At 55.1% G+C, this 22,729-nt stretch overlaps 5 protein-coding genes across 5 annotated transcripts; 2 read left to right on the forward strand and 3 right to left on the reverse strand.

The window, feature by feature from the left end:
* Positions 1–445: 445 nt before the first annotated feature.
* On the forward strand, positions 446–3,032 carry MFIFM68171_08940 (Formylmethionine deformylase-like protein; the record flags this gene model as incomplete). The annotated part of the gene is made up of 2 exons (XM_071064359.1): positions 446–1,218; positions 1,280–3,032. 2 exons carry the CDS (start codon positions 446–448, stop codon positions 3,030–3,032), a joined length of 2,526 nt encoding a protein of 841 aa, XP_070920460.1.
* A 1,628-nt stretch (positions 3,033–4,660) lies between these two features.
* On the reverse strand, positions 4,661–6,166 carry ECM4 (S-glutathionyl-(chloro)hydroquinone reductase; the record flags this gene model as incomplete). Its single annotated transcript, XM_071064360.1, has 7 exons — positions 4,661–4,915; positions 4,984–5,008; positions 5,068–5,336; positions 5,397–5,617; positions 5,669–5,756; positions 5,810–5,838; positions 5,992–6,166. The coding sequence occupies 7 exons, from the start codon at positions 6,164–6,166 to the stop codon at positions 4,661–4,663; spliced, it is 1,062 nt and encodes a 353-aa protein (XP_070920461.1).
* A 787-nt stretch (positions 6,167–6,953) lies between these two features.
* UBA1 (E1 ubiquitin-activating protein) lies at positions 6,954–10,436 on the reverse strand (the record flags this gene model as incomplete). Its single annotated transcript, XM_071064361.1, has 4 exons — positions 6,954–7,844; positions 7,898–9,884; positions 9,944–10,323; positions 10,431–10,436. 4 exons carry the CDS (start codon positions 10,434–10,436, stop codon positions 6,954–6,956), a joined length of 3,264 nt encoding a protein of 1,087 aa, XP_070920462.1.
* Positions 10,437–11,373: 937 nt separating this feature from the next.
* Positions 11,374–12,014, reverse strand: FKR3 (FK506-binding protein 1B; the record flags this gene model as incomplete). The annotated part of the gene is made up of 6 exons (XM_071064362.1): positions 11,374–11,401; positions 11,470–11,511; positions 11,561–11,581; positions 11,644–11,704; positions 11,756–11,820; positions 11,890–12,014. 6 exons carry the CDS (start codon positions 12,012–12,014, stop codon positions 11,374–11,376), a joined length of 342 nt encoding a protein of 113 aa, XP_070920463.1.
* Positions 12,015–19,247: 7,233 nt separating this feature from the next.
* Positions 19,248–21,416, forward strand: MSB2 (multicopy suppressor of a budding defect; the record flags this gene model as incomplete). Its single annotated transcript, XM_071064363.1, has 1 exon — positions 19,248–21,416. One exon carries the CDS (start codon positions 19,248–19,250, stop codon positions 21,414–21,416), a length of 2,169 nt encoding a protein of 722 aa, XP_070920464.1.
* Positions 21,417–22,729: the final 1,313 nt, after the last annotated feature.

Raw genomic sequence — 22,729 nt, forward strand, 5'->3', positions numbered from 1 at the left:
GGTCTCTTCCCGTCTCGTCCCTTGCGAGCTTGGCCATCCTGTCGGACATGCCAGGTCATCGCATTTTATTTTGGAAGGATGGCTGGTCTTACTGCTTTAGTGCCGGTTTACGTCAATTCGCCCCCACCGGGGCTTGAACGAGGCCGGCCGCGCGGTGTGCTGCAAACCCGACCTAACCTTGGATGATTGGGTTGTTTTCTTGCTCCGAGTTCATGTTGCACACAGGCTTTCTGTTGTTGCTCCCGACCCGGGTCGCATAAAATAACTGGGTATTGTTTTTAAATCTGTGCAGCCTGATGATGTGCAGTCAATTATTGTCAACCAAGCTTGGTCCTCTACTGTGTTGAGTGTCTTGACCGCCCAGGCTGTTGCTTCCGTGATCTCCCTCCCGAGCAAGTCAGTTGACTGCCCCAATCCATGCACTTCTCGCCCGCCGTGGGCCGCCATGGAATATCTACCGCCGCGCCAAGCGCAGCAAGAAGAGTATTACCACCTGCCGCAGTCATATCACGGAAGATCTGTCGACGGGTGGGACCCCATCGCAGCGACACCCGACCTTGACTCGGCCGCAACGCCGCCCCAGCCCTCGCCTGCCTCCACTCTGACAGATTTACAACGCCCGTCACCTGTCAGCGTCGGGCTGGGCATTGGGCATGGTGGTCGGTCGCCTTCGGGATACGACCCCATCTACTCTCACGCCCCTGATGACCCTCCCGACAGCCGTCCTCAGTTTGTCGACGCTCCATCTAAGACCACATACCAGCCGCAACAGTACCTGTTCACCATCCCCGAGACTCCCATACACCACCCGCCGCAGTACGACAGTTCATCAGACAGTCCCGAGAAACCTCGCTCGTCGCCATGGCGGGAATGGAGCTGGTTCCGCAGCCCGGGCCCCATGTATGCCGCTTTCTGCCTTGGTATCATCTTCGCCGGCTCCCACCACGCATTCTATAGCAGCCTGGACGGTAAACCTGCCGACGACCAGATTCGCATGATGCGCATGGGCGGTTTATTGTCGTATGCCGCCAAGGCATCGCTCGTGTCGTCCGTCATTTTCGCTTATCGACAGCAAGTCTGGGTGACAGCCAGGAGAAAACGACTGCGGCTGAGGACCATTGACAGTCTCTTCGCTGCCGTTGACGAATTCATTGCCTTGCTGAACTGGGAATTCGCTAAAAATGCAAAAGTTGCCATGGCCCTCGCGGTCCTTACATGGTCAGTAACCCTGCAACACCAGCTATCAGCTCCCCTCGCAATCCACTTACCATCCCAACAGGCTGTTCCCACTAACAGTCATTCTGACGCCGGGTTCCCTGACAGTTGCGCCCCTCACCGAGGTCAAGGTTGATCGGTGCAACGATGTCCGGACCCTAAACTTCGAGACGGAAAAGGAGAAGAACTGGCGAAATCTAGACTCCATCAATGGTTATCCCGGCCTCTCCCTCTCTCTTTGGAACAGCACCAAGGATGCATCCACTACTTTTACCCCATTCAACGATACTTTCTTCGACTATTGGGACCAGAGCAGCTCGCAAGTCGAGTTGGTGGCAACCCATAGTGCTCTGTCTGGCGATGTCGTCCCCAGGGCCAATGTTGCTGTCGAAACTTGTGGTGCCGGCTGGAACTGCAGCTACACCATATCATACGTGGCGCCGGGATACAAATGCAGCGAAGTGGCAAGAGGCCGCAACCTCGATGAGGAGAGGCTGAAGAGGGAGCACGGCGTACCCTTCAACGCCAGCGAGTTGCTCCCCAATGGCGACTACGGCTACATTGCCGACGCCTTTGCGGGCGATTACGTCTCCAGCCAGATCGACGCGGGAGATGTAGGTGTTCCCACAATCGGCCCCCCGTTCCCGAGAAATCTTGGCGCTTTCAGAACCGAACCCGTGCTGTGGGTTGGCCATTCTATCCCGACCGCTCCGGGCAGACCGCCAACGGATCGGAGCGCCCCCGGGTGGGACACGGCCTTTGAGCCGGCCATCTTCCGCTGCGAGCACTACCTGGCGAACTACACGGTGCAGTTCAACCACACCTTCTCTACCCAGACGACCACCGTCCTCAGCAAAGAGTTCCTCCACCCCATCATAAACACAACCTACCTACCCGACAGGGCCGCAGACGACGGCACCAAGGACAACACGACGGCGATCCCCGAATCAAACTACGTCCTCCCCCTGGACTACGAAAAGTACCGCGTCGTCGGGGCCTACCACTCCCTCGGCCTCCGCCTGCGCCACTACGTCCACGGCAAGATCAAATATCTCCCCTACCCGATAGTCGAGAGCGACGTGACCAAGACGCAGCTCATCAGCAAACGGAGCTACCTGCCCGTGCCGGGCCTCATGGACGAGATCCAGCGCTTCTACGAGAACATCACGCTGTCGCTGCTGTCCAACCCGCAGTTCATGATCGTGTCGTGGGCGGCCGACCCGGCGGAGCGCAGCGGCGTGGGAAGCAGCTTCGACCCGGCCAACCCGGCGCGGGACCTCTCGTACCCGTGCACCAGGACGCGCGTGGCCAACGCCTACGCCTACCGCAAGCGGGACCTGTGGATCGCCTACGCGGTCGCCATCGCCGCCGCGCTGGCGTGCGCCGCCCTGGGCACCGCCGCCCTCGCCCAGAACAACTTCCACGTCCGCGACATGCACGTCTCGAGCATCGTCGCCGCCACCCGCGCCCCCTGCCTCGACGCCCTGCCCTGGCGCACCGACTCGGCCTGGGGCGAGGTGCCCCGCGAGGTGCTCGACACCGCCATGGGGTACGGCCTCGTGGCGGACGGCCGGGACGGTCCGGCGATGGCGATGGCGATGGCGATGACGCCGCGGTCTGTGGGGAGCCCGGAGACGGAAAGCGCGGCTACGACTAATCCCGCTCCTACTCCTAATTGTGGTGGTGGTGGGGGGGGGGGGAAGGTATATTATGGGTTTGCGCAGCAGGAGGTGCTGGAGAGAACGAGGATAGCTACGTTTGGGCAGGGGAAGCCCAGGTCGAGGGTGAGTGCGTTTAGTTTCAAAACCTGGGAGTAAGGGTTATCAAATGGGGGCTAAATGCATTTTGGTTCTTCGGGGTGTTTAATCTTTCTGAATTTCAATTATTTTGTTTCTTGTCGAATTCCATCTTGAAAAATCTGCCGTAGTGCCTAGCCCTCTAGGGTAATTGTAGTAGCCTCGAGGTCACCGTCAAAAGACGGGTCGGCTGGTAGGGGACTGGTTGTCGTCAACGGTAGGAATAGCAGGCGGCGATGGGGCCGCCCTTGAATGCGGTATAGATAACCGCCACGTTAGTGCACGACGACGAGGTGTAATGCTCCTCTGGCTTGGAGATGGTTAGCTTAAACCAATTATACCGCGAGCGTTCTCGCGGTAGTAGACTTTCTAGACCTTAATTTCGTCCCTACTGATTAGCGAGGAGTAGGATAAACGTAGCGTGAATAGAATCCTATCTCTATGTCGCGTAGATTGCAAGGGTATAATTACCAACCGATAAGCATCGTATGTAAAGAATAGCTCGTTATTAATGAGTTGGGGGAAACTGTCCCCCAGGGACCTTGGGCCCTCTGAACACACGTTACCACTTCCTGGGATGGCGCTCTGGAGGTGGAATCTCGCTGGAGGCCCATTCTTGCACCATAAGGAGGGCCATTTGGGCCATTGAATCTTAAACAAGAAATTCAATTCCATGCCCTTTCCACACTCGTTACTCGCTCAATTTGAGAGCTTTTCTTACGTGCAAAGCAGACTCACTCTGATCCGAGAGAGCTCTATCTGCACATGCCCAACAAAGATGGGCGGATTGTATCGCAGGTCGTCAATCTCGCGAACGATTCACCTTAGACTCCTCGTCTTTGCTCCCAAAGACCTTATGAGCGCCCCACCAGTTGCAGGCCCAGTCACTCTGCCATGGCAACTCTTCCTCATTGTCATACCTTATATTGCAGCGAGGCCAGAGGTAGTTAGAACTACCTTAAGAGGTCATCGAGATGCGGCCAGATTTCGGCGAGTTAGATGAGCTGCAGAGCAATTATCTGGAATTGTACGGTGCCGTATTTAGACAGACGGCCGTTATAAATACTTGAAAGGGGTGGAATGGGGGCGTGATGGTGTACGGCTGTTGCTATCACAAGACCTCTAGCATTTGAGGTCTATGGTCACGGTCTCAAGGGATAGGCTAGTAAAGAAACTGCTCTAGGACAAGGATTTAAAACAATTAGCAGTCCCCTGCGTATTTAAAGGCTCCCCCTGCCGTACACGGCCACTGCGCTGCTCCCAAACATGGAGGTCTACAAGTGCGGGAAAGCAACTACCTTAGGTATGTTATCCCTTATCATATCCTCCCATCTTCCTAACCCTATTTAGTTTTAATCACGGTTACAACTAAGAAGTAAAGCATGATATAACTGTCGCGGAGATGTATAAAAGAAATTTTCCCGGCTACCATCACCTAGACCAAGATGTGCGTCATATCCTCTAGTTTTTGCATACTGCTTTCACAAGGCCGAACTCACACCTCCGGAGGAACCGGAGGAGAAAAACCTTTACTACCGCCTGAAGTCTCGCTCGGCTTGTAAATCGATACCTATCTGTATAGATATATATATCCACGATAAATCCGAATCGCGGCTACCAGCTCCTTGCCTCGTACTTACCGTAGGTGTTTATACCCTCGCCACTTTAACAGCGGGCACTTCCTCCTCTAGAGGCAAGATGTCCGGCACAGGTCCCAGCGGACTGATGGAAAGCGGATTGATCTGAGTGTGGGATTTCGTATAGTGGTTCTTGATGTGCAGGAAATTGGTTGTGTCGCGGAAGGCCGGGACGGTCCAATACAGGTAGCGCATCCACTTATGCAAGGCCGGGTAACCTGAGCGGATATCGCGGATGTTGCACTTGAAGTGTTGTACGTAAACGGGCTGTTTGTTGTTAGCATGCTTTGCCAGCTACAATATGGGGCGCGGACGGGTGCAGAAGAACGGCTTACGTCGAATCGGATAATGGTGACGAACCTGTTGACCGGGTTACCATCTGCTCCAAACTATATGGAGAGGACGGTTAGGACACTTACAATCGAATGTCGACCTCGGTCATTTCGTCCCCAAACCAGTACGGTCCTTGATGCGCCATCTTGGCCAAATGCACCTCTGCCTTGTCCAGGGCCTCAAACAACGCAACCACGTTCCGCTCATAGGCCTCCTGCGTCGTCGCAAACCCCGACTTGTACACACCGTTGTTGATTTTGTGGTACTGCCACTCGTGGGCCTCGTCGATCTGCTTGCGGAGATGCTCCGGGTACAAATCGACTTGGCGGTACTCCTCGCCGATCAGATCATCAAACTAGGACCTAGTCAGTATCTTGCTTCACGCAGTAATTGTTAAACAAGGGCGGGGTCCCACTTCGGTCCCAAGCATCCGCAAAATCTCACTGCTTTCATTGTTCACAATCGTCTGCGTCTTCTTGTCGAACAGCACGGGGACTGTGAATCGCCCCTCGTAGGACGGATTCACCGCAAAATATATGTCCCGCAAGTGGGTGAAGCCCTCGTGGCCCGGTACGGGGTCGGGAATGACACAGGTACCGGCCGCATCGGTATCCTCGGGGGTCGGGAAGCGCCAACCTGATGTCATGTTAGATCCGACATTGAGCCCTCCATCTGGGGCACAGTCACCCTTCGAGCCCATGTGCCAGTGCACAACCGAGTACGATATAATATCCTCCAGGCCCTTAAGCTTACGCGCGATGAGGGTCCGGCTCGCCTATGCTTGTCAGCCTCTTAAATCGCGTTGCGCCTGCAAGGCGGACTACTCACCCATGGACAAGCGTAGCTCACATACAGGTCTGCCCTGCACCGTCAGTCATGCGTTTCCCATTCAATGTAATTCTTGGGATGGGGGTTTCAAGAGCAACTGCTCTGCCTGGGGAGCCATTTCTTGATTGGTCGGCTCCTGAAATAGCCACAAAGGGTAGAGAAATAGCTCAGATTTGACGTACGATACCTGCCCTTCTCGGGCGGGTACTGGGCACCCTTCTCACGCGAGATCCAGTTCCGGAAGGAGCTCTGTTGGCGTTGAAACTCGCCAGTCGTGTCGCCGGGCTTGACCCAATCGGTGATCTTGTTGCCCTCGGACGAGGCGGCAGGGGTGTCCTTGGTAGCCTGGAGTGACATGCTTAGGTAAATAACGTTTGTGGTTCCGAGTGCCCCTTTTACAGGAGAACCAAGGGCTACGGCGCTGGAGCAGTAACGGCACACAGCTTACCATGGGTCTGGCTGTGCTTCGCAAAAGCAGGGTTCGGGTTATTGGCACGGGCTGCGCTCGCCGTCGGCTTGCTTGACCTGAGAGCGCGCGAGACTGAAAACGGGGCGGCGCGATGCTGGTTGCTAATGGTTTACAAGGCACAAGTAGGAGCGCACCTTTCCGTAAATCCATGAACCTGAGGTGAAGTGCGCATGAGGATCTGAAGAAGCACTGGATAAGGTACATATATACTAAATAAATCCTTAGAAAGAAAGGCTGGTAATTATGCTGAACCCCGCTCTTTGTAAGCTTCACTAGCAACATTGGTTAATCTTCAGTCATCGTCTTCTTTTCCCCGGGATTCGGCCATTTGGCAAAATAGTGACGTAAGGTAATCAGTAACCCCGACAAATCCAGCCGGGCCTTTTTCGCTTCCGGTCGGTTTTGCCAGCCGCACCCCACGGGACCCGGCCTCAACGTACGGATCCGTTCCCCGGCATGCATCTCACCCTCGCCCCGACTCTCCTGCCTCCGGTTGATGCGTGTTAGACTTTTTCTCACAATCAATATGGACTCGGGATGCTTCATTGATTAGTGATTAGTGTCGGCATCCTGCAGCCCCAACGCTTCGTAATCGAGGGTAATACACCTGATCGGCAAATGAAAACAAAGTCTTGACGCATAACTCTATTCGAACGCAGGTATACTGCATCCGCTCTACTCATCAACGTCCGAGTCCAGGTACACATCCACTGGCAATTCTTTCTGCTTTCCCTTCTTTCCCGCTCCTTGGTTCCCCGTTTCCAGTTCCTTTTTCTTCTGGTTTCCCTCTTTGATTGCTTCGTCTTCCGAATCTCCTTCATCTACACGACTCAAGTCCACCATGATAAACGGCACATCGACCTCCTCCTTCCTGACATCTTCCAAGACGGCTTCAATTAGCAAGTGCTTCTGATGCGCCGGGACCGGCTTCTTCTTGGGCACTGAATCGGCCAGCTCGCGCAACGTCTTCTGACGCTTCGGCAGTCTCGTCGCCCGCGGTTGGAATTTCGCATACAAGATGGAGTTGTTATGTAACAACATCGAAGCCTTAAGGCCGTGGTCCTTGAAGAGTCTGTACCTCAGCCTCTTCAGCTTCATGTTGGGGTACTCGATCCGGTCCCAGATCCGGTCCATCGTCACAGTGCCGTTCCACCCCTCGTACTCAAATTTGGGGCTAGCAATTGGCTCGCTGAAGCCAAAGAAGGGCAGCGCCAAGTTGACAAATCCGTTCTTGTATTGCTCAATGTCCGTCTTGCCGTCAATGAGCTTGTACAGCTCCAACACGACCAGGCCTGTAACTAGAGCTGTAGTGGTGGCAATGGCCGGGATGATGTTGCCAGCAACGAACTTGGTCTTGTGCCGGTCAGCCGGTGGGATTTTGTAGTTCTCAGCACGCAGGTTGCTGGCGGCCGTGATGAAGTCGATGTGGAAGTTGGTGTCATCATCCTTCTCAAACTCGACCGGTGTGAGCTTGAAGCCAGCCAGCGACTTGGGGTCTGGCAGTTTGTTCATGAGGTTCTGCAGCTCTTGGCCATCGCTGAATGCGCTCCGGCCAGCGTTCGGATCCTAAATAACGTTAGCTGGACTAGCGCTTTCACGACGTTCACACAGACACCTACAGGGTCATTGTCACTGGCCCGGATTTTGACATTGGGGTCCGGTGAAAAGTCCGGAATAATCATGGCATCCAAAGCTCGGATGTAGTCTTGCTTGGTCTTTCCCTTGAGATTGATGTTGTAATTGAAGGCGTGCAGGTTCGTTGCGGCCTCGATGAAGGCGAAATGCGTGGGGTTCTCAACGTCAAACTTGATTGGGTCGGGAGCGCGCTTCGGGCCTGACCAGAAAGGTGTGCCAGTGGATGTTCCTTCGTCCTTGGGGAAGAGAAAGAGCAGTTGCTGGATGGCGTTGTTGTAATGCTTCTCAAAGAGCATGCGGGCCCACTGGACGCAGTCCTCAAAACCAAGCGCGCGCTCATTCTTGAGATAGTCGGCCAGCGTCTCGAGTATTCCCTTCTTATCATCGTTCTCCTCCATCACCACCTTGAGGTAGTTGGGCTGAGTGAGGTAGAGGTTCGCCGTCCGAGCGGGCGTAACGAAGGAGCTCTCGAACAACTCACGTGCCCATGCAATCGTGTGCTCGATCCTGTTGGGAAAGCTCCGGAGTGTACACATGGGGAAGGACTGCTCCGGTGGATCGTGGGTCCACGAGTATGATTCTGTGACCCGCGGGACGACCACTTGAGTATTTCCCTTTGTTCCGAGAGTGCCACTCTCAAGAAGCGGCTTGAGGAAGAAGACGCATCTCCTGTCGACGTACCGCCTCGCCTCGACGTTGTCCAGAGCGTTCGTCACGCCATCTAGGTTTTTCCAGAAGTCCTCGTTGAAGATATGCTCCGTGTCCTCGCCTACACGGTCCTGGAGGGCAACGATGTGACCTTCTAGCTCAGGATTCATGGTCTGCGCCGCTTTTGCTGCACAATCGCTCTTCATATGACCCACGTCCTTCTGCCGGAAGAGAAACTGTCTGTTTAGGTTGCTCTTTTCAATCCGGTCCATGTCGGTCACTGTGATCCGGCCCCTGGGACCAGTTCCGAGGCCGATCATGGCCCAATTCTTCAGCATCTCACAGCCAATCGCGCCCGCGCCAACAAGAAACTGCTTCATGTTCGCAATCTTGTCCTGGAACTCCCGGCCGAAAACAGCGATCTGGCCGTCATAGCGGCAACCTTCCGGCCGGCACAATTCTTCGGAGCGGGTAGAAGCTGCCGGAAGCGACTCAAGGGAGTCAAAGTACATGAACTGCTTCACGGGATGGAATTTGCCCGAAACTGCTTTGAGCACCTCCTGGGCAGTGATGCCGCCAAAGAAGGCCGCCATTGGGCTGAGATCACCCGTCGCTTGGTAGCTGAGCTCCTTCAGAAGCTTCTCGTCAAACTCGACCTCGATACCTTCGGCCTTTGCGAATTCCTTGGCAGAATTGATGATCACGAGTGCGTCGTCCTCGTTCATCGGCCTGGGAAGGCGGCCTTGGGCCTGTGCGAATGCATGGAGAGCCTGAAAGCCGATGTGAAGCTGCTGTGGGCGATCGAACTTGGCAAAATCAGCAATGACAAACTCAGGGTCTTTCATGGCCGCAGAGATGCTCTTGAAGTCGACAAACTTGGGCATCTTGACTTGCTGGTACAGACCCCCGCGCTTGTATTGACCAAGGCCGGATACATCGCCGATCGAGAACGTATAGGGACCCTTCACTGTGACTTTTCGGGGCTCACATCCATTGAGAGCCTCCATTCCCTCAACTTCGGAAAACGTGACATAGTCCCCGTCCTCGAGCCCGTGCCGTGTCTCGTCAAGTGCAGAGACAATGCCCTCCTCGTCAATGCCGGCAACAATGCCGTTCACCGGGTTCTCACCATTCGCGTCGAAGATGGTGAAATTCTCACCAAAATCGCAGAACACGAACCCGAAAAGTCCGAAAGTGTCGGCAACGATGACGTATATGCCCTTCTGGTGGCAATAATCGCCGATGGCAAGTTGGAGATGTAAGGGAGTATTTGTGAGGACGACGACCTGGTACTTGTCGAACTGCGATAGGTTCTCGCCTAGGCTGTGATGAAACATGGGTTAGCTCGAACTCGGGAGAAAGCTGGGGAGGTCCAAGCATACTTCGCAGAGCGGTGGATGTGGACTGGGGTGTACGCATTCAGCTCGGCGACACGGGGGGCAGTGACCTGGTCGCGCGGCTTTCCAACATCCTCCATACGGAGGAAGAACTGGGATGAGAGATCCGCTTTAGCGGCCGGGGCCGGATCGTGGAGGGAGAGGCTTTTGACGCCAGCAAGGGCGACATTCTTCGCGATTTCAGCACCAAGGCCCTTGAGACCCACAATGAGCACGTTGGAAGCGCTCATGCGCTTCATGGCCTCATGACCGAGCACATAGAGCTGGCGGCTGTAGAGAGCCTCGTCGATTTCGGCGGATCCCACGACAGACTCGTCGACCTGCATCCGGGTCACGAGGTCGACCCCATCGGGGTGCTTCGTGTCCTGCGGTGCATGACCAGAGTTAGAAGACGAGATTCGAGTGGGCGGGTGAGGCTGCCTTCGAAGCCGGCCCGGGGAGTGCGGGGCATGACGGGCGGGCGCACACTCACGGTCATGGTTCGTTTGAGGGAAATAGGTAGATCCCCGTCAGACACCTTTCGCTTCCCCAGTTTGGCTGATGTGGAATCAATAACAGTGCCTAGAATCTCAAGTGTTTAAGTGCACGAGTTGGAACCGTATGCCGATGTTTCGGGACGAGATGGGGGGAAGAGGGGGAGTCTGGAAAGTTTTGAGGTCAGCCCGCGACCATGCAGCTGCGGGGAAGGCGGTCGGTGGGGAGCGAGGTTCCAGTAAATCAAGAGGGCGGGGCTTGCTGGCGTCACAGGAGTATCTGTGCAGCTCACGGAAGTCGTGGACGACTACCAAGATATGGAATCAGGATGTCTGTTGGGGCCCAAGAGTTGGAAGATGCAGTCCCATTCTGCCAGCTTCCAAGTCATGATTTGTAAACTAGGCAATCGCCCTGGGTGCCTAGCGGGGTCCGCTTATCTGTCGCCGCAGGTACTGTCGCATGTTAATTCGGTGGGCAGGAACATCCTGGCTTTGCTTCGGCTTCCCGCGTTTACTACGTGAGCAAACTTCACACGTGCTTGCCACTACCACCCGACACAAAGGAATGTATGACTAACTCCACGGCGTGTGTTATGCACGTACATACCTCATACTTCTATGAATTGCTCCTGGCTGCGCAAACGTCAACAAGCCAAAGTTCATCATTACTTGGTTCCTGACTCCGATCAACAATCCATTCCACTGTCTACGCAGGTGGGTTTCTCCGGGACACCGGACCGTGCGGAGTGCGCGAAACCTGGCACCACACGGACATGATTCACGGTTATTGTTGGCCCCGTATCATGTTGTGGTTTCGCCAGGAGAAGAGTAATAAACGCCCAGTGCGTTCTCGACATACGAGCCCCAACCGTCTACCAAAGAACCCCAGACGACGCTGCCCTGTATTTCCAACACGGCTACCTAGGTATAGCCAAGAAGTATTTATCGGACACCCTTGAGATGTACGTCACTGTGACAGACGACATGTCAGAACCAAGTTGTATTAAAGCTGAGCCCGCTCAGATGGGAGACGCATACAAAATCAGGTCCGCATTGGGCGGAATGTGGCCACGGAAGCCCCTAAGTCGTTGTCAGTTTCCAGGTCTGTTGTCTGCTGGCTGGTGCATACTTTTCTCCATAGCCGTAGTCACTAACCCGCCGATGCATTAGTCAGGGGCTCAGTTAGGACGATGAATCGGTGACTCAACTCACCTGGTGATATCAAGAGTAGCCTGCTCGCCGACCTTCATGTCTAAAACGGCCTCGTCCCAACCTTGAGAGCATCAGATGTTTGTTCTCGGCGAGGCGCGGCGCTTGGGCCTACCTCTGATGAGCTTTCCGACCCCAATCTCGACCTCAAAGTCTTCTCGCCCGAGAGATGAGTCAAACCTGGAGGAAGAATCTTGTCAGAGGAGGCGGTCATGAACGCAGCGCACCGGATTCGGGGTGGATACTGACTCCTGGCCCTTGTTACCCGGCTTACTTGTGTCCTTGAGCCAGCCGGTGTACGCAATCGTGACTATCTGTCCACTGACCGGCCGTGGCCCGGTGCCCTCAACGCGGGTTGTTCTTGTTACGCCCATTATCTAGATGGTATTGGCGGCTCGTGTGGCAATACTCTACCGCTCCGGAACCAAAGTAATACGGATGGGACGTGGATAGTCTCACTTGCCGGCTACCGGGGAGACGGTTAAGAGAACAAGATATTCTCCGAAGAGATAGGCCGGGGTTAAGCAGAGGCGGAGGTAATTCACCGTAGGTCAAGCTGGGTAAGAAAGAAACAGATTCGCGCTTGCCAAATGGCATGAGGGTTTGAGGAAGTACAAGTGTCTGAAGGGCAGGGAGGATACAACAGCACTCCGGTAGTCTATTATACGTCCCCACAGGCGTTGGGTCAAGAAAGTTGCCCCTTGTATGACGACCCCGTCTTCATTCTGGGAGAGCAATCCAAGTACCTGTACCCGTTTTCGGTCCCGCGGCTCATATGCCGGACTGTACTCATACAACAATGAGCGGAGTATTAGGCGCGAGAAAGACTGAAGCCGGTGCAGATCAGCTTCCATGGCGGGGCGAGATTCACAATCCAGCGCAGCCCAGCCTCTAATCTTAGCTCGGGGTTACGGGCGCGAGCTTGCACGATGATGGCGATGGCTGTTGAGCGAGTGGTCGGCGATGCGCGAGACCCCGGTCCCGGTTGGCTGCAGTGTGTTGCGTGGTTGCGCAGGGCAAGATCTGGTGGGCGCGGGGTGAGCCGTGAGGTTCGATTTTCGAGAAGCGAATCTCCAGGGGTCCCCTGGTCGTCACTCTCCTCCACGAACCAATCCGCCGCTGCAGTCTGCCAACACGATAACCATCCAACACCACCGATCTGCTGCAGTTTGCAATTGTCTGCCGAATAGGTTGCGTGCGCTAGTCATTTTTCTTCCCGCTCAGAAAACACCGCGAATACCTGCTCGCATGGCATTGCGGGACAGGGTAAGAAAATGTTGGTGTTGCTTCTCACAAATGCCGAGCTGCTACCGAACCGCGCCGTCTCAGAGCTTCTGTTGCCTTCCAGCCCAATGATGGGGGAATATTGACATGATCAGGATTCGACTTCCCACGGCCGATGGCACGTCCCAGCCCGCCGCCGCCAAAGAGTCGTCGTCTGTGGCAATCCCCGAGACATCCCATGGAAGCCTGAGGCAGCATTGACGGGAACGATGTACGTGTCCAGAGCAAACACGCGGCAAGCAGCACCGAAAAGAGACAAACGACAAGGCGGCGGGCATGGTTAGGCGCAGAAGACTGGATGCGTCGACCCAAAAGCGGGTGCCATTCCTCTGCTACACGAGACTAGGGACGGCGAGCATGCATGTGTCCCGTATGCAAACCGGGCTTGGCACAACCTCCTGAGATCGCCGGGATAGAGAGAATGGGATGGCTTGTTGTTTGCTCGGCTCGCCGCGAGGGGGCTTCGTGGCCCGTCAATGGTATGACTGTCTAGAGGCTCCAAGATATTTGACCATGTCTATTGTTGCCTCACTTCCCATTCCCCGTCGGAAAACAGAAGCGCACAGCATCGGCATCGAGATCCCCGTATGAGCTAGTCGTAGAGCGTTGACAAACGAGACGGCTGCTGGGCCTACCAACGCTGGGATTTGGAATATCGTCGCGGTTGCAGTGCTAGGGTTCATTGCGGCCGATGGCATAGCATGTCTTCGATCCGCAGCCTCACCGCTGCACTATCCATCACATCTGCAACAGGCACCGAGCGGGATGCCAGATAGATTGATATGAGTGGGCGCGCGCCTCGCGCAGGGTACAGTGCTACTTAACCCCCACGCTTCCGAGTTCTTCGGGATGGCCAAGTTGGGTTGAGCACTCGTCGTTCTATTTCCTCTTTGCGTCATGGCACCTGTCGTCTCCTCTCCCAACGCTCTCGCTGTGTCTAGCTTCTTCGACGCATCCCGCACGTGGCGCAGTCGAGACCGTCGCTCGACCGAGCTAGGCGCTACTACAACTAGTAACTCCGTCGGTAATCCCGCTTGTGTGATATATCCTCACCATGTCCGAGAACAATACCATCATACTGCGAGCCACGGAGAGTACTCACCGCTTGCCTAATCTAATCGATTATGCCCATGCACAAGAGGCGGTTAACAGAGACAGTCGGGCAATGCTCTCCACCGTCACTGGATCTCCCGCACGGCATCAAGATCCTGCACGAGGCGACGGGGTAACACGTGGAGTCCCCCGGTTGGGTGAACCTTACATATCACAAGCCCGGGAAAACCGTAGCAGATCCCGGTGTCGTGATCTTGCACCGATGGCAGGGTTGATCGCACTGCAGTATGGTGCGGAGCTAGACGATGGCCTCTGATTGTATGCAAGAAGACGGAAGTTTCCAGCAGCCTGCTTCCTCCCTCATGCTGTATAGCACAGACACTCTGGCAAGGGACCTGTGGGCAGACGGGGATTGCCTGATATGCAGCCGTCGCCACAACAGCGCCCAAAAGCTGCCCAATGGCTTTTGGGCCACCCAGGAATCCCACGAGATACACATCGTCCGTAAGGCGGACTTGGGGAACGCGCTCGCATCCAATCAACGGGGCCATTGCGTTGAACTTTGAAGGCAGCGTGGGGTTGGTGGTAGACAAAGAGAGAATGGCAGGCCGCATCATGTCGTGGCCTGGGCTGCCGATGATTCATCTCAGCATCAGAGAAACCTTGAAACAGGAATTCGGAGCCCGGGCCCGATGGAGATGACCCGGCGCAACAGACGGCCTCAACCCCTAGTTGCCGATGTTGCCGTATTTTTGGGACGAGACTGCCAGCTTTGGCGAAACCTGGCAAAGTATCTCAGGTTTGGGATTAGGCGTGTCTCGCAGCGCCTTTCCCTTCCGCAATACACCGCAATCCTCGTGATGTAAATTTATCGTGTGAAGAAACAGACAGGTCCACTCGACAGACACGACCGCCGCTTGGCAGCTATATATTGCGGACCACGACGCGAAGAAAAAGAAAATACGTGAAGCAGACCTCATCTGAAAGAACCCAGGAACCCGCAAACATCCCGCACACCCACCTCCTCGTTCCGTGCCGCAGGCCAACGATGTCAACCGCTCTCCCGTGCCGCGACCCCTTGCCAGATAAGTAGACAAGATGCTTGAAACGAAACAGAAGAGGGAAGAAACCTGCCGCAAGTGTAGTGCGTGCGGCTTGCTTGGCTTCTGCTCGGATAAACAATTGAGCAAAACAGATGAAACATTGGGAAACATGGAAACAAGGGAGGCTGAAGACGCCGTATTGGCTGCTTACATACTTATCTGCCATAATAGCCGGGGCAAACGACGGGGAGAAGGTGGAAATAGAATCCTAATCATCAATGGACCGGTTGGTTGGGAACGGAGACACTTCACGGACCGTTGCGAAATTCAACCAAGATTGTGACCGGAGATGTAGACCAGCGCCCGGGTGTGTGATCTCTCCGAGTTCAGACACATCTCACCTCACCCTTCGCACTCTGTCTGCACGAATAATGACCCACCAGCCACTACTCGATGGTAGCCCAATACTCACCGCAAACAGCCAATGCCTAGGTGATCCAGAAGATCCTGCTGTCGATCCATTAGCGCCAGCGGCACCAATAATTGTCCCAATGTCAGCCAAGTTGGTAGGGTTGGGAATCCGTTCCTGCAGCCGGGCTGCTGCGGTGCGCTGCCGTTACCTGCCGCAGGAACAAGCTACCTAACCTGCTGGGAGCGAATAATTTGCCAAATAATAGCCCACCTCCTAGTCAAACATTCCTTGGCCGGCGCGAGTTTGTCGCCGGCTGGTTGGTGATTGCTCATTTACAGTAGGCACGAATGAGATCATACGCATGATGCCCGGAGCTAATATGTTTGTTGGTGAGCGGTGGGGAGCGGCGGTTGGAAGGACTCGCCCCACGAAATGGCACCATTGCTTTCTCCCACCGCTTCACCCACTCTCTATCTCACTCTCACTTTCGCTCTCACTCCCAGCTGATTGGAACGGAGAGAAGAGGAGGGATGCGTAGCCTTGCTGAGAAAAAAAGGAAAAACAATCCGATGAGTAAGATAAGACGAGCGATGCAGCCTTGCGGCGACAGCGCGCAACACGTATGTAAGAGTGAAACTGCTGTCCTGGGGCTTGATCGCACAACCCAACGCTAAGGTAAGATGAGTGTGAGGTTCCCGTTCTCGGGCCCCAATATCGGTTGTTATCATCTACTGTGCTCACCTTGTCTTTTCCTTGCATGGCTACCGCTGCTGATCTCCGATGCTCGAGCGATGAAGGATTGTCTAAAAAACGCTTTTTTTTTTTTTTTTTGGCCCAGGATCGTGGCTTTGCTTGTGCTCCACAGGATCGCGATCGAGAATGACGACATCCCGTTGATCGTCGTAGGGTGGGGGATGATGGGCGTTGGGCGTTGGGCGGTGGAGGCATTGCTAAAAACCGTGCATAGCGGCGCTCTCGGCGCCGCGCGGATGCTGGCTCTGAGACATGAGGTAGTGCGCTGTATCCGCTAGCGCTATTGAGCTCGTTTATCCACGGATGGCGACCGTTCGTCTCGTGTGTCCTTGGGCTGGAACCAAGGCAACAGCCTGATTTGGCGTGAGCGTGGTCAATTTTCCAGCGGCATGTTCGATGGGGCGACCAGCTTCCATCATCCTTCGGGACTGTTCGATTTGGACGCTGTGCCGTTTGTGTCGTTGGCGCCCGGAGAGCTTTCGATTTTCTTCAAGTACCTTGCCTAAGACAAAGTTCGACGTTTCTGTCAGTTTAACCCCGATGCAATTTTGACATGTGGGGGGAGTGGCTGCGTGTTGCGCAGTGATGGGCGTTTGGGGAAAATGGGCCGAAGTCAAGACCGTGCCGCCCGTTGGAGTCTGGATTATTTGCGTGAGTTTCGAAACGAGAAACCTCTTATCTACCGTCCCGCACATTCACAAGCTTGCTGGATTGCGCGGCCGTGCTATAGGATATTCGTCGGCATATGCGTCCCAGACTATAGCTTATGACGGCTAGGCAATTACAGCTTTTTGATTAATTTACATTTCGGTTGATCAGCGGAACCACAAACCTAAGAGCATTTGTTTGACATTGTCCACCTCTTTATGTCCATTTCACGCCTGACTCCAGATCCGGCTACGGATATTGGGGGTGGCGACCTTTTGGCCCCGAGCACACCACGTCCTCACCAGTGAGCAGCGAACGGCTGTGCCTGCGCACGGCGTGAAGCTGAGAGGCGCTCGGGCAGCTCCACGCTTTTACTGCCAGCTGTCTGTGGTCTCCGTTGATAGCTTGTGCGGCCTGCTCCGTACGTCAGCTCGCTGCACCTTCGCTGCAGCAGCAAGAGCACCCGTGGCCTGCGCCCTGGCCGTCGGGGGAAAAAATACGATGGTGTGTCACCCGATGTCTCTTGGCAGCTGGTGCCGTCGACCGGAAATTTAAGAACGCATTGGCTTGGAAAATGGGATCAACGCTTGTTCCCTGGCAAGTACAACTTGGGTCCCTGAGGCGGCAAGCCTTAATACGCGTCCGCCAACATTTATATATCTCCCCATCGCTGCTTTGGACAGTTTCTCAGCAGTGAGAGCGCGGCCCCGGACCGGGGAGAATTGCTCGCATGCAAGCTCGAGATTGCTCTTGCAGGGTTCCGGTGCAGGGTTAATTGAGCAAAATTGCCAGTGTGGAGAGAATTCCACAGCCTAGCCAACCACAAGCCCCTGTTTCTTCCTTGGCGCGTTCCTAGTGGTTCGCTCCTTAATATCAGCCGGGCAGGTCCTGAGTACCTATCTAGCGGGATCCTTCTGCTGTAAGAAACCGAGGATGACAGCTTCGGAAGATGTACTGAGTACGATGACGCCCCATTTTTAGTCCCGGAATATGCGCCACCGTCCATTCTTCTCCAAAGCACTTGCCCCTTTGGATGGAGCCGTAACTATGTTGGTGTAACTATACGGGCACTCACGCCTGCATGGGCGTGGTGGGTGTAGCAAAGTGGTGCCTGGAGAGCCCTTCCTGCTGCACCCGCAGTGCCAGTGCATCTCGGCTTCAGCTCCAGGTACCCCGCGGTTCAATTGATCATCCCGAACGGTTCTCGGCGGAGTGCCGAGTGATGCCTCGGAAAAGTAAACCTGAGCGGTCGGTCGGTTACCTGATCGTCCCATCCTCGTTTTTACCAACCCAACTCCAAGTCCGGGGTTTCTGGGAGTATCGTCGTTTCCGTAGCGCGAAGCTCCGTTTCGGAGGTTACTACAAAAAGTACCCTCCCAGCGCATGTTGGACCCACCGGTACCTCCTCCTTAGCGGACCCCACGAGCCCCCCCAGAGCCCCAAGCGCGTGGACGTGGGTGCCCTGGCTGGTGTAATCTTCCCATTGCTACCCTCTGCACCTCGCTCTTCGCACCCTTGCAGCGCTCCGCCCCAAAGTCCTTCCCTTCCAAACCAATCCCCCCCTTCCCACCCCTTGTTGTTTCCTCCGCATCCCTTTGGGGCGTTCTGCGCTTGCTTTCGTTCGTTCCGTTCTCTCAAGCCTTCCTTTCCCCTCCGCTTCGCTTCGCTCGACATCGCATCCACGGCGACTCGCTTCTTTCGACGACGTCGTTCCGCTTCGACAATCCCGCGACTCGTCGACCGCCAGCGCACTCCCGTCGTCCGACCTTTGCGACCTGAAAGAAGGACCCCCCGGAGGCCAATCGCGATCCCGATGCCCGCCCTGTCATGACCCGTGAACGCGAGTTTCCGACGCCACGAAGGTGAAGCACCGTTTTTTTCCAGCAAAATACAACAATCCGACGATTTCCGTCGCGTCGCTCTTTATACACAATCGAAAACTGCCCGTCTTTGCTTTTTTGGGGGAACTCCAGCTGGTGTTCCCTCGAGCATTCAATTGTGAGTTTTAGAACGGAAAGGGGGTTGCGGTGAGGAGAAATTCCGGCCACCTCGACCGTCGGTGTGACATACCCGGGAACCTCCCGAACCCACTGCGCCTGGCCGACTTCTACCGTGTTAAGGTCGATCGTGTGGATCATTCATATGCCGGATCTGGAATTGCGGTGTTGAGTAGGGATTTGCTAACGCAACCATGAGCAGACCACACTCGTTGATATCTATTGTCAAGTACGCTCGTTATAGTATTTCCTGACAAGTTAGTACCGCCTTGTCACTGCCACCTTTTGCGACGCTGACAATCACATTGTTTGGTATTGGCAGGTCTCTCGACTCTTGTGATCCGCCTCCCCGGCTCGCAATCTCAAATCGATTACAAATCCCTAGAGCGCATGATCCAACAAGCATAAAGGGGTAGGATGAGAACAGCTTCAGTTTTGGCCGCCGCATTGGTGGCGGTTTCGTCGGTGGTGGCTAGTCAGGAAGCAAACAGACCGAAGTTCTACTTCCCTCGCCATGTCAAACGGCAATTCACCAATTCGACGGTAACGACGCAAGATACTCTATCGCCGAGCTCGACGTCGTCGGAAACGACCAGACGGCAGTCAATTGCGGAATCAGACTCTTCCGTTGATACCAGGGTAACAACAATTGTCATTTCGAGCACAATTTATGTTCCGCCGCCGCCTGCGACCCCGACCTCGGAGAGCTCGTCATCCAGCGAGAGCTCGTCGTCCAGTGGAAGCTCCTCTAGCAGCGAGAGTTCGTCGTCCAGCGGAAGCTCCTCTAGCAGCGAGAGTTCATCGTCCAGCGGAAGCTCCTCTAGCAGCGAGAGCTCCTCTAGCAGTGGCTCTCCAACCGACACCCCCACCCAGGCCCCAACTTCGAGTGACCCCGAATCCGTGTCCTCGTCAATCCCGACGCCTCCATCCAGCACCAACAACACCAGCAGTGCCGTAACGACGCTTTCAGAAGAATCGTCAGCCTCTGCTGGACCGCCAAGTTCGTCGGAGGAGGAAGAGAATTCACGTACCACGAGTACGTCGGAAATCCTCCTGGCTCCTACTGGCATTGTCACGACTACGTCAACGAGTGCAAGCGAGACAAGCACAACGGAGGCTGGTAATCTAATCAGCTCTATTCTAAGCGATGCCAATTCTCTCATCTCGAGTATCCTTGATTTGCCGGAGAATAGTACCGCGATCATTGCTACGCTGACAGGGATCACCGGACCCGGCACCGGGATATCGACGACTACGGTTGAGACGTCGACGGTGACTGACCCATCGGACCCCCCCGTCACCTCTTCTGCGACGGATGTTCCGCCCCCGGTCACGAACACCACAGCATCGGCCACTGATTCAACGGGTGTCACTTCGCTACCGCCGCCCATCACCTCATCAACAACCGTGTCCGGTAATGGCACAACTACGACCACGACTCCCGGCGATCCCGTTATTACCACGTCGACCATCTCCCTCAACACAACGACTTCAGGTCAAAATGCCACCTCGCCGCCCGTGACAACGACAACGACGCCACCTACAGTTATCACCTCGCTGACTACTTCTGACAGCAGCAGCAGCAGCCGCACCGGGGCCGGTGTCACTAGCATCCCGCCTATCAGTACTATCGTCACGCAACCGTGGCTCCCCACGACAATCGTTGTGGACCCGAGCTCGACATCAGCTGACGGGTTAGCGCCGACAACGGCTACTGGCATTCCCACGTCATATCCCAGCGCCATCACGCCTGACAATGGAGTTGTGGCGACACCTGAGGATACGAGGCTGATTCAGATCGGATTCCGCGAGGGATACAACTATCCGTTCGTGGTGGAAAACAACAAGGCTGCGGCGCAGCTCTTCCTGCTGCTTCCCAGGGCTCTGGCCGATGCCGCAGGGTTTGATATCAGCAAGGCCCAGGTCATGAAGCTGGTGCCCCTGGATACGCAGAACTCACTGGGCTACATCACCACGTGCGCAGTCGTGTCGTACCCGAACAGCATGGTCGAGGCACTGTCGATTGATATCACGTTACCCAACTCTGCTCTGTACAACCATCAGGACCAGCTTATCTATAACCTCACCCAGCAAATCAACCCGGCCATTCCCATCCTGCTTGGCGCATATCCCAGCGAGATGGGCGGAGCTGGCGGTGGTGGCTCCGGTGTCGATGCACCTGGAGGTGGCGCCAACAGCAACCCCTTCGGGAGCAACAATGAGGAAACAAACAGTCAGACCGGCGCACAGAAGGGCACTACTGCCGGCATCGTCAGCGGTGCGGTTGCGGTGGCTGCAGCATACGGCGTGGTCATGTTTGTCATTGCTCGGCGGTACAAGCGCAAGAAGCAGGCTCACCGGCGGGCGAGCTCCATTAGCAACCCGTCCGACATGCGGGAGTCGCCCAGCGGCAGCCCGGCACTCATGGGCGGTGCTCTGCTGAGCCGTGACTTTACTAGCTACGGTGCTATGGCGGCGGGCGGACGAGACAGCCACGGCAGCGGCAGGAGCGGCATGGGCAACTCGAGCCGGACGCAATACATTTCGGCGCCCGTCGCGGCTGAGAACTCGCTGGGCTGGAACTAAAAGAGACATGCCCATGGTCTTGCTGTTCCTTGATGACTTAGCTGCTGCTACCTGACCTCCATCCATCATGGCCTCGCCGCCCTTCCTTTGTTCCTCGACATCTTCTCCGGTTTACAACGACAAACCACAGCGGTCACCACGGAGCGAAATATCAATCGTATTCTCGCTATCCATCAACATCGACGTTGAAACCCGACATGTTTATTATGCTTCGATACCCCTCGGGCGGCTACTTTCGCTTTCGAAGCGAACCAGCAACGCCCATTTTATTTTATTTTTTTGGTTTGCAAACTCATCAAGGCCACATCTTACCCATCATATAGACAAAACGGTATAACCCCGCCTTGTTGTGGGATAGCCGACAACCGAATCCATGCCATCGACTTCTTCTTTTCTCCTTCTTGGACCTGTTTTCAAAAATACCTTTTAACCTTCTATATTCTGATGATTCGGACTGGTGCAACGGGGCCTTTTGTACATCCTGGCCCTGACTTGTTGTCCGTCTCGGAGAAAATCTATTTTTACCTTTATTACAATCGATTAACTCCCTCGCACTGTCGCAGTTCCAGTGTTTGATATCATTGGAATCTTGCGGGGACGGCAGATCCACACCTCTTTTTTGCTTTTGAGGTCTTGCCGTTTGTTGGTGATGGAGGGGTTTTTTGGTATTATATAATTTTCTGCTTTCCTTGGTTTCTCTTGAGTGGAGTGTAGGGTGGGAGGTAGCGATGTGTTTATGGGAGGAGGGTTTGGGGGGAAGGGTGAGGCCTTTCAGGACTGGGATGGTCAAGACGGAGCTCGGTCAGTCAGGATCCTAAGCTATTGTTCCGGGGGGATGAGAGGAGGAGTTCGTTATCCCAGAGGATTCTGCTTGAACGGCGGCGACAAACGGCAAGGTGATGGTGATGATGATCGAAAGGGGAACGCTGGCTTTGGGGGGAAGCGTTTGGGGAACTGTAATGTAGCATTCGCCGCCCCTGGAGATTGGAGCCATCGATTGTTGGCTTGGTCTTGGGTGAATTGGCTGTCGGTTTGAGCAGATCCGGGCAAGATAGATGAAACTGAGTAGTCCGCTGATCTATGCGCCTTTCTGTGCTCGGTGATCAATGTGTTGATTGACTGGTGTGCGAACGAGGTGATGCGATAAGATTCAGCAGTTATCCGGAGTATGGTATGGATGTATGCCCATCATCTGATAACAGCTTGCAAAGAATTGAGCTCCGCTCGACACCATCGGATGGTGGCGTCCTGGGATGTCCAAATGAGCGATTGGTAACGCGTTACAGTATTACGGGCCACAGGGTATTGTGACG

This window comes from Madurella fahalii, assembly GCF_045866475.1.
Source record: "Madurella fahalii IFM 68171 DNA, scaffold_5, whole genome shotgun sequence".
Lineage (NCBI taxonomy): Eukaryota > Fungi > Ascomycota > Sordariomycetes > Sordariales > Madurella > Madurella fahalii.